The sequence below is a fragment of the Nothobranchius furzeri genome, chromosome 8, assembly GCF_043380555.1.
Source record: "Nothobranchius furzeri strain GRZ-AD chromosome 8, NfurGRZ-RIMD1, whole genome shotgun sequence".
NCBI classification, from domain to species: Eukaryota; Metazoa; Chordata; class Actinopteri; order Cyprinodontiformes; family Nothobranchiidae; genus Nothobranchius; species Nothobranchius furzeri.
In genome coordinates this window covers 49,558,578-49,574,658 of record NC_091748.1, presented here as the reverse complement: position 1 = coordinate 49,574,658, position 16,081 = coordinate 49,558,578, and the positions used below count along the sequence as shown (strand labels likewise).

The 16,081-nt window shown below is 42.1% G+C and overlaps 1 protein-coding gene across 1 annotated transcript in view; it reads right to left on the bottom strand.

The window, feature by feature from the left end:
• The window catches only part of cilp2 (cartilage intermediate layer protein 2), a 34,273-nt gene extending 18,561 nt beyond the window's left edge, over window positions 1–15,712 (bottom strand). Inside the window, exons 1-2 of the mRNA XM_015971612.3 lie at window positions 15,357–15,712; window positions 394–471 (exon numbers count right to left, since the gene is read on the bottom strand). Coding sequence (XP_015827098.3) covers window positions 394–471; window positions 15,357–15,435 — 157 coding nt within the window. The 5' untranslated portion in view covers window positions 15,436–15,712. The remainder of the gene's footprint in view (window positions 1–393; window positions 472–15,356) is intronic.
• Window positions 15,713–16,081: the final 369 nt, after the last annotated feature.

Genomic DNA, 16,081 nt, shown 5'->3' with positions numbered 1-16,081 from the left:
TGATGTACTTTAGGGCGACGGTGGCACAGGAGTTAAGTGCTCCCCCCGTAATCGGACGGTTGCAGGTTCGAGTCCCGCTCAGTCTGTCGCTGTCGTTGTGTCCTTGTGCAAGACACTTAACCCACGTTGCCTGCTGGTGGTGGTCGGAGGGACCGGTGGCGCCAGTGCTCGGCAGCCTCGCCTCTGTCAGTGCGCCCCAGGGCAGCTGTGGCTACATCGTAGCTCATCACCACCAGTGTGTGAATGTGTGTGTGAATGGGTGAATGACTGATTGTGTTGTAAAGTGCCTTGAGGGGTTCCAGGACTCTAGAAGGCGCTGTATCAAATACAGGCCCTTTACCATTTACCATTACTTTCTAGAGCTGCTGTCATGCAGATTTTCCGTTGAATCACCTGTTGTCTGTGGGTCACTGAAGGCCTGAAAGGTCGTTCTCTTACTCCTGTCAGACAGCATCCTGCTCCTTACAGACCCTGCACACAGAAAATGAGAGAAAAAAGCCTTTTTGGGTTAAGGAAAGTCAGCATTTAGTTTTTTTTTTTTCACAGCTTTCATTTCATTATATTACATTTTAATTTGTGAACAAACCAAAATCGAATTGTTAATTTACCAATAAATCAGATTAGGGAGGTTTGCACAAGTTTCTGTTTTGGGTGGGTGTTTTTGAGAATGATTCATCATGACCTATAATACTGCTTGAAAGTTTGGGATTATTTAGAAATGTTTCCATGGAAACACACATAAAGTTAGCCTGAATTGGAATTGTACCTAATAAACAGGAATAACAGACACAGTCAGATGAAAAAAACAGGATATTAGTGGAAATGATATATTTTCACTTCAAACTTTGCTTCTAAAATAATTAAACATACTGTATTTTTCAAGAACTCAATCTTTGCAGACTTTAGGGATGCAGTTATTACATTCTATGACATTTTACTCCCTTCCTCCTCATCAGCAGTCACACCAGCCAAGTGGTGAAGGTGGATGCTGATTTATGGGCGTCCATGCCAAAATGTCAATCCTTAAAGAGAATCTGCCTAACTTGAATTGAAAATGAAAAGGATGTTTGGTAAAATGCATGAAATAAAAATGTTCCTCTGCTTTTTGCTTTTATTTTGCGGGGCAGCAGTAGCTCAGGTGGTAGAGCGGGTTGCCTCATGATCGGAGGGTCATGGGTTCGACTCCAGCTCCCACCAGGGGTACCCTGCTGTTGTGTCCTTGGGCAAGACACTTCACCCAACTTGCCTGTGTTAGTGGTGGTCAGAGTGGCCGACGGCGCCAAATGGCAGCCTCGCCTCTGTCGGACCTCCCCAGGGCGGCTGTGGCTACAAGTAGCTTACCATCACTAGCAGTGTGTGAATGTGAGAGTGTGTGAAAGCATCTTTGGGTGTCTAGAAAAGCGCTATATAAGTTCAATGCATTATTATTATTATTATTCTGCCTCTATAACTCCGTACTTCTTTCCTGCAACATTCCCTTCGTCTTTACTCCTCATCACACGTATTTGTCCTACTGATCCTTTTGCTACATCTACAAGCTCCTCTTGTACGACTATGCTCATGCACACAAACACAAACTTGGGTTTGTGGCCATTTTTCACAATTACTCATGCAGTAGTAAACACATGTTTCGCTTGTTTGTCTCGGTCCCACACTGCCATCTTCTTCCATGCTTGTTTTCTACTCAGTAAGAATAAGATGGAGGCAAATGTTGGATCGTACGAGAGAATGAAATTATTAACCGTCTCAGGCTCAAAATAAGTTTTGATAAAAGGACGTGCAACTAAGTCCTGCAGGGCTACTATATAAATAAAATGCTCATGAAATACATACGTGGAGTAACCAGGTAGGTAGGTTTTAATGCTGCTAATCTGCAACACCTGCCTCCAAAGGGAGAAACATGACTTTTTCATTGTGTTTCGACTCGTGTGTATTAAAAATGCACGGTGACATTTTCCCCCGTGGTTTGGAAGGTAATGACTCACCACTGATTTTTATGTTCTGAAAGACGTCAAATTCTTGCTTGACACTTCATCTCAGAGTTTCACCCGGGCTGTGAGGAAAAAATAAATGGTGTGGCCCGTGACAGAAACAAAAAATAACTTGTTCTACAAAATTGGTGTGTGTGTGTGTGTGTGTGTGTGTGTGTGTGTGTGTGTGTGTGTGTGTGTGTGTGTGTGTGTGTGTGTGTGTGTGTGTGTGTGTATGTGTGTGTGTGTGTGCTGAGTTTGTGAGTAGAGAATCCCAGCGCAGACTGATCGCAGTCCCTCCTGGTTTTTACGGCACGCTGTGAGTCTTTTTGTGAAGCCAGCTCTTTTCTTTTCAACCATTAAAACTTTTATTTACATTTGCTGATAAATTTTGCAAACGGAGACAGAACAACGACCGTCCATCTTGAAATGCACGACAAACCTTTTAGGATAACATGGATGGGCAGTTAACCTTCATTGTTTCCAATTTTATTGCTACTGGCTTAAAAAGTAAAATAAAAACACATTCCAAGTTTTCCATATCAGTGTTTTGTCTCGAACACACTGGGAGCCTGAAAACCACAATCAAATAGTTTCACACTGATGTGTTTAGCAGATGGGTCTGCTGCCTGCAGATTTACTTTTTATCTTCCAATCATTCTCCTTGTTGCATAATTATTGTTCTGGTTTAATAAACATGTCACGCCATAATAATGATCATTTTATTTGAAATTTCAGTCTTTTCGAGTGTTTGATTCCTTTTCCCCTTTGACACACGACACATCTAAACGTAGAAACAAGTCTTTTGTTGCCACATGGACCCTGAAATCTAGACTTGTTGCTAATAGTCTTGTCTGACTCCAAAATGCACCATATTGTTTCCAAGAACGCAGTTTCTTTGCTCAACAGTTCCTGTCACATAACATCTCTTCTCCCTCTCACACCAAGTCCGAACAAATTCACAGCAGAGCCTTTTTGGCTCCCGGTTATCGTTTCAAGATGTTTTAAAAAAAAAAAGAATACCAAACAAGTCTGAGTTTTACAAGGTTTATAATAGTTTTAAAAGAGGAAACCCCCGATTAGCAACAGGCAAGGGCAAATATTGCAAATATTGGTGTTATGGCAGGTATATGACCGTGCTTCTGACTGGCATTTTAGCACGCTATGATTTTAAAAGCTGAGTGATTTTACAGGGACGCCGCTTCACGAGGCTGGTATGTAACTGGATTTACCTCATCGAGATGTTTTCCTGACCCGAGGGAGCAAAGTCTGAACTTATGATTTCCTCTTTACTGTTTATATCCTCTTGTGGAGTCTCACGAGTGCGGTCAGTCTTGTTTGTTCTCGCTCACATGTGTGTTTTTGTTTAATGCGTCGGGGACAGGCTCAGCAGTAAATGTGCGCTGTTTGTCCGTGCTTCAGATGATTCATGTAGACATTAGATGTGGCCACTGGGAGAAGTGTGTTTATGAGAGCAGTTTCAGAGACTCTAGCAAATAATTCGCATGACTTCACAGAGGTATGCTTAGAGGTTTATTTGAGCTTATTTAGTGAGAATTACAGAATGTTTATGATTAAGATTAGAGGTGGGATTGAAATTGGTCAACAGGTGTGTCTCAAACCGCTAATGAGGGTTGCATTTTAAGTGCAGGAAGTTCTAGTTGTGAATTTCTTACAGTGTGGCCAACAGAAAGGACAGCTTAAGTTAAATGAAGCTCTTGTTATAAACATAAACAGAGCCTTTGCTTCTTCTTAGACTCAAATTAAAGCAGCTTTCCCTGGGACGTAATTTTGGGGGGGGACGGGTGGGACATGTCCCCCCCCCCCCCCCCCCCCCCAGCCCCCACTTTTTCAAAAGGCAGTTTTGTTCCCCTGCACTTTTTTCCGTCCGAAAACAATGTTACGCTCCATTAAATGGATTTGGTTAAGCACTAGGACCGAAACGGAAACCGGTTTCCTATTAGACCCGCCCAAAAGCTAATCTATTGGCTCTGCTGATACTTGCTAACGTATTATTGGCTGTTGCTGCTGTCACTCAAGTTGTAAACAGTCAGAACGTGCTCACGTTGTTTTGCTAGTTTGGAGCCGCTAGGGAACACCGGTACTGAGTCACATCGTCAACTAGACGCTGTGTACTATCAGAGCTCAGCTCAGCTTCCATTACATAACATTTGAATAAGTGTTCATTTGTGAGTCTTTGGTAGTTAGGCACAGTCAGGAGGCAGCATGTCAAGAAAACGAAAAGTGGATATAAGAGACTTCTTTCAAAGTCAAAACGTAAGTTGGAACATGTGACACCCCTGCATTAAGCTCAGACTCACCTCCTCCTTCACAAACATACTCAAAACTAACTTTTACAAACTCATCTCCTCCACATAACTGACTCCTCAGACACAATTTATTCGTATTATTATAATTATTATTTTTTTATTATTACTATTATCATCATAATTATTATTACTAGTAGTAGTAGTAGTAGAAGTGTAACTTCAAAACTTTTATCATTTAACTTTATTGTAAACTTATCTATTGCAATGCATATTTTCACATTAAAAAGCTCTGAAAAATGAACAGTATCATCATCGTCAACAGATTTTTTTAAGCTTAATGTCAAAGATGTACACTTTTCATTAGATTTATCTTATTTTTTCCATTTTTTTGTGTGTGTTGAAATGCAACAACTGTTTAAACACTTTTAAGGGAAAAACATATTTAATATGTTTTTATACACTCAAATGTTAGGGTGATGATCATGTGTAAAACATTAGTTCAGCATGTCCTCTAACACAGCAAATGAACAAACGGCCAGATCTCAGGAGGGACCGTTTATGTATAAATAATTTTTATACTTTTGACTAGGCCTGGGAAAGTAACACATTTTGCTGGTCTGGACGATATTTTGTCCAACAAATTGTTGATGATAAACGATATTGTCAACATTATCTAGACCAAAATAACCACTAATATAATGTTAATATATCATAATAATGCAAGTACACCCTTTAAAATGCAACAAAGAAACCTTCATTTAACATTGAAATGCCCAGAACCAGAACTTCTAAATGAATAAAAATAACAAACAAAAATTTAATAAAAAAGGAATCTCACTCCCTGTTAGAAAATGTTGCACCAAAAACAATAAAAAAAAGACCCAAAACAATAAATACAATGGCCTATCCATTGTCAACAGCCAAAACTGCACTTCAATAAGGATGGAAAAATTATTGAGATGGGCACGTGACGTGTCAAGGGGTCTTTACATAACACCCCCCACCCCAAATCCGCACAAGCCTGCTGTGTCCCCCCCACTTCTGAAATCAAAATTTCGTCCCTGAGCTTTCCGGAGTTTTCCCCTTTCAGAAATGATGTATGATTTTTCAGAAATCCGTAAAAGCAATTGTCTCATCATGTACTGTGATAAAATGTAAGCGATACATCTTTTTTTTTTTTTTGCTAAACACGCCCCCTGCCCTGCAGAGCTCCGTGCAATAGGAAACTGAGCGCCGACCAGAACTAACCAATAGCGTTAGACTACCGCTTACATGCTTCAAATTTAAGGAATACCTCGGCTGATGCAGAGTTGATGAACTTTTCACGGACAAGTCTCTAAAATATAAATATATGAGAACACAACTTGGTATGAGAATAATACTTGTAAAACTGCATGTTTTAGATCTGTTTGTCGGCTACAGAAACACATTTATGTTCATGTTTATATTTAATGTTTATTCATTTAGCAGACACTTTTATCCAAAGCGACTTACAATTTATAACCTGTAGGGCATGTTGTGATCTGTGGGGGAAACCGGAGTACCCGGAGGAAACCCACGCATGCATGGGGAGAACACGCAACTCCACGCAGAAAGGCCGCAGCCGAGTTTCGAACCTGCAACCTTCGTGCTGCGAGGAAACAGTGCTAACCACTGCGCTACCATGCAGCCCATTTATAAACAGAAATGGGAAGTCGCCATCTAAAAAAAAAAAAAGGAGCAACAGATTTTTTGTGTGATATGCTTGTCAGCCACTAGATGGTGCCATTGGATAAGAGAAATACTCCAGAAAGAAGCTTTAACTGGTGTGAAACATGTTTGGTATTTGTGAATAAACCACCGCCAAACAGCAAAAAGTCTGACGTCTTCCCTGTTCTTGAACTCATCATCTCCAAACAGTGGTTGACACCAGCAAGTCCATGTGAACCTTTTAAAAATAGAATAGAATAGAATAGAATAGAATAGAGTAGAATAGAATAGAATAGAGTAGAATAGAATAGAATAGAATAGAATAGAATAGAATAGAATAGCCCCCTTTTTTCTTTTTTTTCTTTTTTCTTTTTCTTTACTTCAGCTCATGACGGTCTGGATTCTAGGCTAGCAAGCAAAGCAAAGTAGTTTAGATTTCAAAAAGCAAAGAGTAAATATTAAAATTAAAGAATAAAGAGTAAGGTATCAGAGTTATCTTTTAAATCAGAATTTGTTTTAAAATAGTACGTTGTTAATTATATAGATTATTATCTATATCATAAATCTAAATCAGCCAACAGCAGCACCACCAGGTCAGAGCAGCAGATGCATTAGAAATCGATGCGTCTCTAATGCCATGTGAAATAAGAGGCTCCGGTGTCAGACAAACAGCATTCTCCTTTTGAGGATTTATTTGTACTCACTTGACAAAAGCAACTGGAAGACTAGCTATCCTCTTCATGGTCCTCATAACCTCGGCATGTAACAAGATCCATCTCAACGTCACCACAAACCGGAACTCAGAGCAACATCGGCTCCAAATGTATCTGAAATTTTTAGCTTAGCTTTTAACTGATATCTGTTTACAGCTGCATTTCCTGTTTTATTAATTAACTTATTTATTTTATTATTTTCATTTTAGTGGTATAAGACATTTATGTTTTAGTGTTTTACTATCTCTTTAATCAGTTGTATTGGTTATTTTACTATCCATATTAGCTATATTTATTAATATTAATGTTATTAATTATTTATTTATTTTCATTAGACTTATTTTAATCATAGCAGTGTTTCCTCTGCGGGGCCCTCTGCCTCGGGGGTGGTGGATGACTGTGGCGGCCTGGGCGCTCCTAGGGGTGTGCTTAGGCGATGGTGGGGGGTTTCCGCCCTCCCTCCCTGGGCATCCTGGGTTGGTGCCTTGGCTGCTGCCGTCGATCAACTACTGCCAAGGCAGATGGCTCACCTGATGGTGTTTCATTCATTACGTAACCCATCTGAGCTCAGCCTAGTGTTTACTTATGCTGTTCTTTAGGTTTTCTGTGTGTGTGTGTGTGTGTGTGTGTGTGTGTGTGTGTGTGTGTGTGTGTGTGTGTGTATGTGTGTGTGTGTGTGTGTGTGTGTATGTGTGTGTGTGCGTGTGTGTGTGTGTTTGTGTGCCTGGCAAATGGGTTGTGGGATGGGGGGTGTAACTGTCACAATTGTTTTTATATTTGTGGGGAAGGGATGAGAATGTGTTAAATTGGGTCATTTTAATCTGTTTTATGAAATCTTAATCTTTTGTATGAAACGTGCTAAACAAATAAAGCTTGACCGATTGATCTGGATGATCGCAACTGGATAAACTCTCACCCCCATCGTCTGTTGTGACAGCTCTTCTTTACGTTTGGCTTTTATGATCTCATATCACAAAGGCTCACTTTTAAAAGCAAGTGTGCTGTTCAGGGAGCTTTATGATATTGAATGAGAGAACCCGGCACATCAAAAAGTGACGAGAAGGGGGGGGGGGGGGTCCTGACACGTTGGTATGTGACACAAAGGGAGCATGACCAAGCATCCGTATACGACGAGTAGGGTGTGAGAACATGTTGGTTTTACTGAAAAAACATCCTTCATTTGTAAGCATTGATGCTTTTTATCAAAGGACTTGTCTGTCATTAGTTTTCCAAGAGGGCGCTCATCTGTCTTTGCCCGATGCTAATAAATAAAATCAGCAGATGGGATGCGGGGGTGTACAGGAAAATGAAGACGTTTATGAAATGGTTCTGGTCACATTATCTGCCACAAGGTCTGGATACTGTTTAGAGTATTCCAGATCCTCGCATGAGGGAGACAATGGGAAAACTACTCGTTTCCATGTTTAGTGGATCTGTTTACCCGTACAGACTGAAGATGTTCCAGTTTATGCAAAAACAGGTACTTTATGTTTAAACCGAGCGATCTTTCTCTGTGATGCATTTGCCTCATCATGTGGAAACTGTTTTGTTAGCTTCTTACTTGAGGCGTATGCGCGGTTCCAGAGGACTCAGCTCTTTCTCCTCGCCCCAACATTCCTTCTTCTCAGAAAATCTGTCTGAGCTCTTAAACATCTGCTGCTACTTAAAATCAACAATTTTGTCTGTGAAATTTGCTAATGATGCAAATCCAGCATGAGGTTTAAGGATTTACAGAGGCACAACAAAGGATTCCTGAGATATCTGAAATTATCAAAAAACAATAAAGTGGTTTATATCTCGAGATCCTGGCTCTACCTGAACGTGCACCCAGAGCCAAGAGCAATGACGAAGTCAACTCAAGGCCATCGATTAGTCCTGCAGTAAATATATTCTTGGCGTTTGTGCGAATGTGTGTGTGTGTGTGTGCACGTAAATGTTCACAGGAGAGGAAAGAAGAGAAAAATGTGATGGCTTGGAGGTTGTCATTAATGAGAGTTTCTTTGATCCGCTGAAGTCCCTGTCTCAGTCATTTAAGTCATCTGGCTCGACTGCTCTGGCCTTGGAACAGACTTTGGTCAGCATCTGGAGAACTCGCCCCGTTGTCTGACTGGAGTTATGCGAGGAGAGACAGAAAAGGGGAAAGCTGCTGGAAGATTCGTGTGAAGAGGTCGTAATACCGCGGGCGCTCTTCTAATACCGCGGCGCTCGGCACCAGCTGCCACCTTTAAATAGAATAAAAAAATAGCTCGTAAATCTGGGGGTTGGAGGTGTACGGACAGAGTGACAGAGAACAAAGCCTGGATGGGGTTTTTGATTGAGTGGGACTGAGAAATGAGCGCAGAAAGGTGGAGAAGAGAGTTCGGTGCAGTGGAAGACAGACGGGGGAAAGGTGGGGGAAGTATTTGTGAGAAATACCTGAAGGAGACGGATTAGAAACTGTTGTGTGTCCACCTTACTACTTAATTAGATGGAGCACTCTGAATTAAATCAGGACATGAAGCACGGTCTTTCTTGGATCCTTTATTACACAACCTTCATGTGTTCTTTCTCCCCGGCCACTTTATGCCCCCGCCCCACTTCCGGTCTCATTTTACATCCGGTTCAAAAGTCCTCCCCTTAAGACATAGTCACAAACCAAATATCAGTACATGACATCCCCCTTTTTCTTAGATTCAAACTTTGGTCTTAATAACCTTTCTTTTTTTTTTTTTTTTTTTCTTTCTTTGAACATTCTTTCTTATCTTACTTTCTAACACTTATATTTTCTAACTGTCTCGCCCCTCGTTTACATGTCCACATACACATATAAACTGGCAACTTGAACCTTAACCCTCTTGAAGTTACCTCTTCAACTTAACCTATTATGATTTATTTCACCACAAAATCACGAAACCTCTCAGGTATCTTTTTAATCCTCTGCGATCTCCTTGATCTCTCTGGTCCCTGTGGGCCCTCTTGTGTTGGAGTGAAGGTGTCAGTTGTTGTGGGTGTCTCACCTTCTTCCTTTTTAGGTATAGTGTTTTGTTCGTGGTGTCCTTCTCGGGTCCCATTTGTCTCATATTTCTTCACGTGTGTCGTATTCCGTTGATAACGAGCTCCGGTTGGTGATTCAATAGTGACTTGGTTTCCAGTTCTGCTTACAACTTTGTGTGGTGTTGTATTGAATGGTGTTGTAAACTTGTCCACTTTGTCTTGTTGAACCAGCACGGTGTCTCCCGTGTCAACGTTTGAATACTCTGCCCCTCGTCGTTCATCGGCATAAATCTTTGATTTTCCTTTCTGTTCCGCATCTCTATCACGCACGTCCAACTCCGCTGTTTTCGCCTCACTGATGTTCGGTAACTTTCCTCTCATTTTGCGGTTGAACAGGAGTTCTGCTGGGCTTTTGCCCGTGGTTGGATGTTCAATGCTGCGATACACTGTTACATATTTTCTTAACTCTCGCTTCCAGTCAAGACCTGCCGCTTGTGCGATCCTGATTCTTTTCATCAGTGATGCATTTTGGCGTTCCACTTCCCCATTTGCTTGAGCCCATTTTGGTGTAGTTCTTATATGTTTAATTCCATTAGTCTCACAATATTTCCCGAACAGCTCAGATTTGAACTGTGGGCCGTTATCAGATTTGATGGTAACTGGTAGCCCATGTCTGCTAAATATACAGTCAATAGAGTCAATGACCTTTTCAGCAGTTGTAGATGACATCACCTCATACTCATAATATCGACTGTAGTAATCCACCAGTACGAGTATCGAGTGGTTTGAAGGTAGCGGTCCCAGTAAGTCTACCGCCACATCTCGCCAGGGCCCATCCGGTAAAAGTGTATTTCTCAGTGGCTCCGGTGGATCCGGTCTGGCTACTATTTGACATCCGTGACAAGCTTTACAGAATTTTTCTACAGCTTTGTCCATCCCTGGCCACCAAACTTTTGTTCTGAGATGCTGCTTGGTTCCAATGATTCCTAAATGTCCTTCATGAGCTAGTGACAGCGCTTGAGCTCTGAGGTTTTCTGGCAATATAATGCGAGTTCCCCGCAAGACTATGTAGCCAATGACACAGAGTTCATTTGCAATGGGCGCGTATGCTTTGCATTTTTCAAAGTGTCCATTGTCAATAGCTCTTCGCACTTCTGTTAATTCTGAGTCTGTAGCAGAGACTTCTTCAACCTCTCTTGTTGTGAGTGCTTTTGGAGTAGCATTAACTGCCACAAATCTCACATATTCCTCAGATTCATGCTTGTGTACCTCTTTTGACGTGGTATCAGAGAGCAGTCTTGACAATGAATCCGCAATGTTTTGTTTTCCCGCAATGTGTACTACTTTATAATCATATGGCTGCAGTCGTAGAACCCATCTTTCTATGCGTGCACAAGGTTTAGATCTCGGACTGTATATGACCTCTAAGGGCTTGTGGTCTGTGATGAGGTCAAACTTCCTGCCATATACATACGGATGTAGTCTCTCACATGCCCATACCAGTGCTAGAGCTTCTTTCTCTGTTTGAGAGTATCTTCGCTCACAGTCTGTTAGACTCCGCCTTACATAGCACACTGGTACTTCTTCTCCATTCTGTGTTTGTATTAACACTGCGCCTAGGCCTACAGGGCTTGCATCTGCTATGACACGAGTTGGGGCTTCTTTGTCAAAATATGCTAGAGTACCTGCTCTAGCTAACTCAGCCTTTAGTCTTTCGAACACTTGCTTTTGTTCTGGCCCGAATGTAAACATCACTTCCTTTCGAGTTAAACGTCTAAGCGGCTCAGAGAGTGTAGCAAACTGTGGTATGAACCTACTACTGAAACCGACCAGTCCAAGAAAGCTTCTCACCTCAGTAGCATTCTTTGGTTCTCGGGCTTCCACCACAGCTCTCACTCTTTCTTCAGTTGGGCCGATGCCTTTCTGCGTAAGCAGTATTCCCATGAACACAAGTCTGTCCATGTTGAACTGACATTTCTCTGCGTTTAGTGTCAGGCCACAGTCAGAGAGTCTCTTCATCACAGCATGCAGGCGCTTGTCATGGGCTTCCTGGTCTGGTGCATGTATGATTACATCATCTGAAATGTTCTCAACTCCTTCAATACCAGCTAGTGCATTGGCGATCTCATGCTGATATTGCTCACTAGCTGATGAGACTCCAAATATCAGCCTTTTGTATCGGTATACCCCGTTATGCACTGCAAATGTAGTTATCTCTCTTGACTCCGGGGTAAGCTCTAGTTGATGATATCCCCACTTGAGATCGAGTTTGCTGAAGATTGCAGATCCGTTTAGTCCTTGCAAGATTTCATCCACCGTGGGTATGGGGTATCTTTCCCTGATTATTGCCTCATTTGCTTTTCTCATGTCTAAGCACATTCTGATATCTTTGTCACCTTTCTTTGGAAGCACCACTACAGGGTTTACCCAAGGTGTAGGTCCTTCCACACGTTCTATGATGTCCATGTCAATCAGTTCATTGATCTTTTTCTCCACTGCATCCCTCAAATGATAAGGTATGCGTCTCAGTGGCTGTGCTACTGGTTTCACGTTTGGATCAATGTACAGGCTGATCTGTTTGGTGTTTAGTTTCCCTACTCCTTTGAACACTTTTGGATACTTTTCTTTAAGAGTATGTTTTAAATCTGTGACAGCCGCCACATTTTCACCTATTTTCAACACTCCTAACTTTATGGCAGTCTTTTTCCCCAAGAGTGGTTCACCATTACCTCTAATCACAATGAATTCAGCCTCTTCAGTTCTGTCACCAATCTTGATTTCACATCTGAATGCACCTTTAACCGAGAGTGCCTGTGCTGATGAATATGCATATAAATTCCTCTGCTCTTTGGGTACATATGAATGACACTTTATCTTTTTAGCTTTTAGCTTTTCCCATATGTTTTCTCCCATCACATTACTTGTAGCTCCCGAGTCGACTAACATTTCCAACTCTATTCCCCCAACAGAAAAGGTAAGTTTCTCCGGTGAATTATCATCATTTACAACAAATGCATAATCATCCTGTTCAACAGCATTCACATTTTGTTTCCTTTGTCTCTTTGTACGACACATCTTCGAAAAGTGGTCCTTACCATTACACTTGTGGCATGTTTGTCCTCGTGCTGGGCATTTGGGATCTTTGCCCCTGTGGTCAGTATAACCACACCTGTAACACTGCCTGTCTGTCTTGGCATCATCTTTCATTTGTCCTCTTGGTCTGTGGTTCTTCTCTTTCTTTGCTGTAAAAATCCGGCTGACCGTGTTCTCTCCTTTCCTTTCCCCGGTACCGCTCATCGCCGCCATTTGCTCCTCCACTCGTTCGCAGTGAGAAGCCACCTCCAACGCGCGAGTCAGCGTTAAGCCTGGACCTTCCTCCAGCAGCTTTCTCCGTACATATTCAGAAGTGCATTTATTCAGGATAGCGTCCCTTATCTGGTTATCATTGTCACCTTGAAAGTCGCAGTCTTTTGCAGCTCGCCTCAAACGTGTACAAAATTGTTGCACAGTTTCTCCTGGTGTTTGGGATAATTTGTGAAAAGTTTGGCGTGCATATGCCGCATTCACCTGAGGAACAAAATAAGTGTTAAGTGCAGTCACCGCAGCGGCGTAATCCGCCGCTCCTCCCGTCCGAGGTAGAGTGGAGAAGACGTCCTGTACGTCCTGTCCAGCCAAGTGCAGTAGAAGAGCGCGTCTCCGCTGTTTGACAGCGTCCGTAGCATCATCAGCCAAAATAAGACCTTTCCCATCAGCAAACAACTCGAAGGATGTTAACCACCGCGTCCATCTCGGTCCGAGCGTTGCTGGATCAGTGTAGCAGGAGAACGGTTGAACACCTGACTTTTCCATGTTAGCCCACAAGTTTTCGCTAACCTCGTGCCGCCGCCGGGTCTACTTCTCCCAAAAACAAAATCTTGTTCGTGTCATCCTCGTCGCCATTGTTGTGTGTCCACCTTACTACTTAATTAGATGGAGCACTCTGAATTAAATCAGGACATGAAGCACGGTCTTTCTTGGATCCTTTATTACACAACCTTCATGTGTTCTTTCTCCCCGGCCACTTTATGCCCCCGCCCCACTTCCGGTCTCATTTTACATCCGGTTCAAAAGTCCTCCCCTTAAGACATAGTCACAAACCAAATATCAGTACATGACAGAAACAAAAGGCGAACAGATGAACAGACAGATGGAGACGTTCTGTGTGATGTGAGCTGTGGATGAAACGCATCGATGGGGGATAAAAAGGAAAGACTGACATTCTGGAAAACAGGATGGGAAAGTCATTTCACCTGTGCTCTTTATCCTCCTTTATTCCTCCTAATTCCTTATTTAGACAAGCATAAAGCCAGCAGGTGGAACGTCGGCTGCTCCGTTTGCAACTGTCACCTTGTTACCACGGTGACTAAGTGTATGGATATGGGGAGTGCTTTCACCATCACTTTAGAGTGAAATATGGTGAAAAGGCACCACCTTCAGTTCTGTGAGTTGTGGATGTACCGCTAAAGGAGCATGGCACAAAAACGTTAAGTTTTACAGTCCGTTTTAGGGTCAGGTTTTTCTGCTCAGTCGCCATCGATAGGAATCGCCTTGCTGTGATTTACTCATCAGCAAACTGAGCGCAGCCTCTGCCAGACGTTTACGACTCTACGGCCTCAGCGCCCGACAAGATATGGAGACCATTAAGGTCTATTCACACTCGGTTGCCTTCATGAACTGCCAGCTCTTTCACTCGAAGAGAAAATATAATAGGAAGCAGATGTCAGGTGGACGGAAAGTGACAGCTTTGGAAAATCTTCCATTGTCACTCAGAGAGGGCGTTTTACGGTTTACGAGTCAAAGAACTTGTAGTTTGGATGAAGGATGTCTGTTTCTGTCGTTTTAACAGCACTCACAGGAAAACTGAACAAACAGTGTAGAATAATTGCAGCTGGGCACATTCTGGGGTCGTGACTTTTGTTTTCAGAATGCAGCTTATTGGTGTTGTTTTATGTTTTTGAAAACCCAAATAGTGTATATTTTCAATGTTCTTGAACAAACTGAAGATGCTTTATATAAAAGTCATACAATTTACTCTTGTTACAGCATTTAGTGTCTCTTACTGTCTTGCATCATTAGACAGTTTGGTCTATAAAGACTTATGGCTTCTGAAAGCTGTTTTACTGTCACCAGCAGCAGCTTTTGTGAGCGTAAACTAAACCAGAAGGAGAATTTCCTTGTCCTCCTCATCATCATCAATCCCCACCTGTGGTTAATCATCATGGTGGTAAAACAGGCTGATGTCCTCATATGAACGATTAAAAGCCAAAGAGGAAGACTGTCAGCACACAGCTTTCCAAAATAAATCATTAGCATTTACAATAAACATCAATTTAAACTAACTTTGCTAAAAAGGACTTGTTTTTTGTCTCTGCAACACAAATCTGTTAAAGAGATTTACAGTGTGTTCACACAAGATGATAGGTTTACACACACACACACACACACACACACAATAGGTCCTATCTCATGACCTCACCTCCAGACGTCTCTCCTTCCCTGACACTCACAGGGATTTGCTGTTCAACTGGAAAATTTTACAGTTACTCTCATTTGCCCTGCACCTACCTGAGACCTTATAACCTCTGATGTTTTCATTTTGATTACAGGAAATAATCAGAAACATGACACATATTAATATCTGTGCATAAAGACCAAAGTTAAAATGAATCATCGCTGACAGCTTCAGGTTTTTTTTTTCTTACCTTGACCCAGAGCCACTGAGGTCAGGAAGGACAGCAGAAGAGCCAGTTTGGTTAATTCCAACATTTTGAGGAAATGCATTTATTTCTACATATTTTTTCGAATTTTCTTCAACGTTGAAAGCAAACTTCACACTAAGTCAACAGCTGGCCCCTCAGCTCTAAAACCAATCTGAGCGGAGTCGCTTCGGTTCCTCAGGTGAGAGTGATGCTGCTGCAGAGTCTCCTCCTCCAGAGTTCAGTAGCCGAGTCAGACACAGGAGCTTTTTAAAAAGAAGGGGCATCTGGACCTCACACAGCGATCCAACCCCCTTCTCCTCACCATTGGCCAGTGTAATGAAACATCTGGGTCCCCCATATCGTCCCAAAAAATAGCTATATTCTGGTGGGGTAAAGAGGGAAGGGAAGGAGGACACACACACACACTGTTTGGAAATAAAAGAGTGTGTTTTTGTATTTTCTTCACTTCATTATTCATCATTTCTGACATGTTTACAGCTGTTAGTTTATGTATTGCTTGCTTGTCTGTGTGTTGTTGCAGTGCTCCATTACAACAGTGTAGTTATATTTGTTTGTGCAACAGGCGTGTGTGTGTGTGTGTGTATGTGTGTGTGTGTGTGTGTGTGTGTGTGTGTGTGTGTGTGTGTGTGTGTGTGTGTGTGTGTGTGTGTGTGTGTGTGTGTGTGTGTGTGTGTGTGTGTGTGTGTGTGTGTGTGGTTTCCACGTCC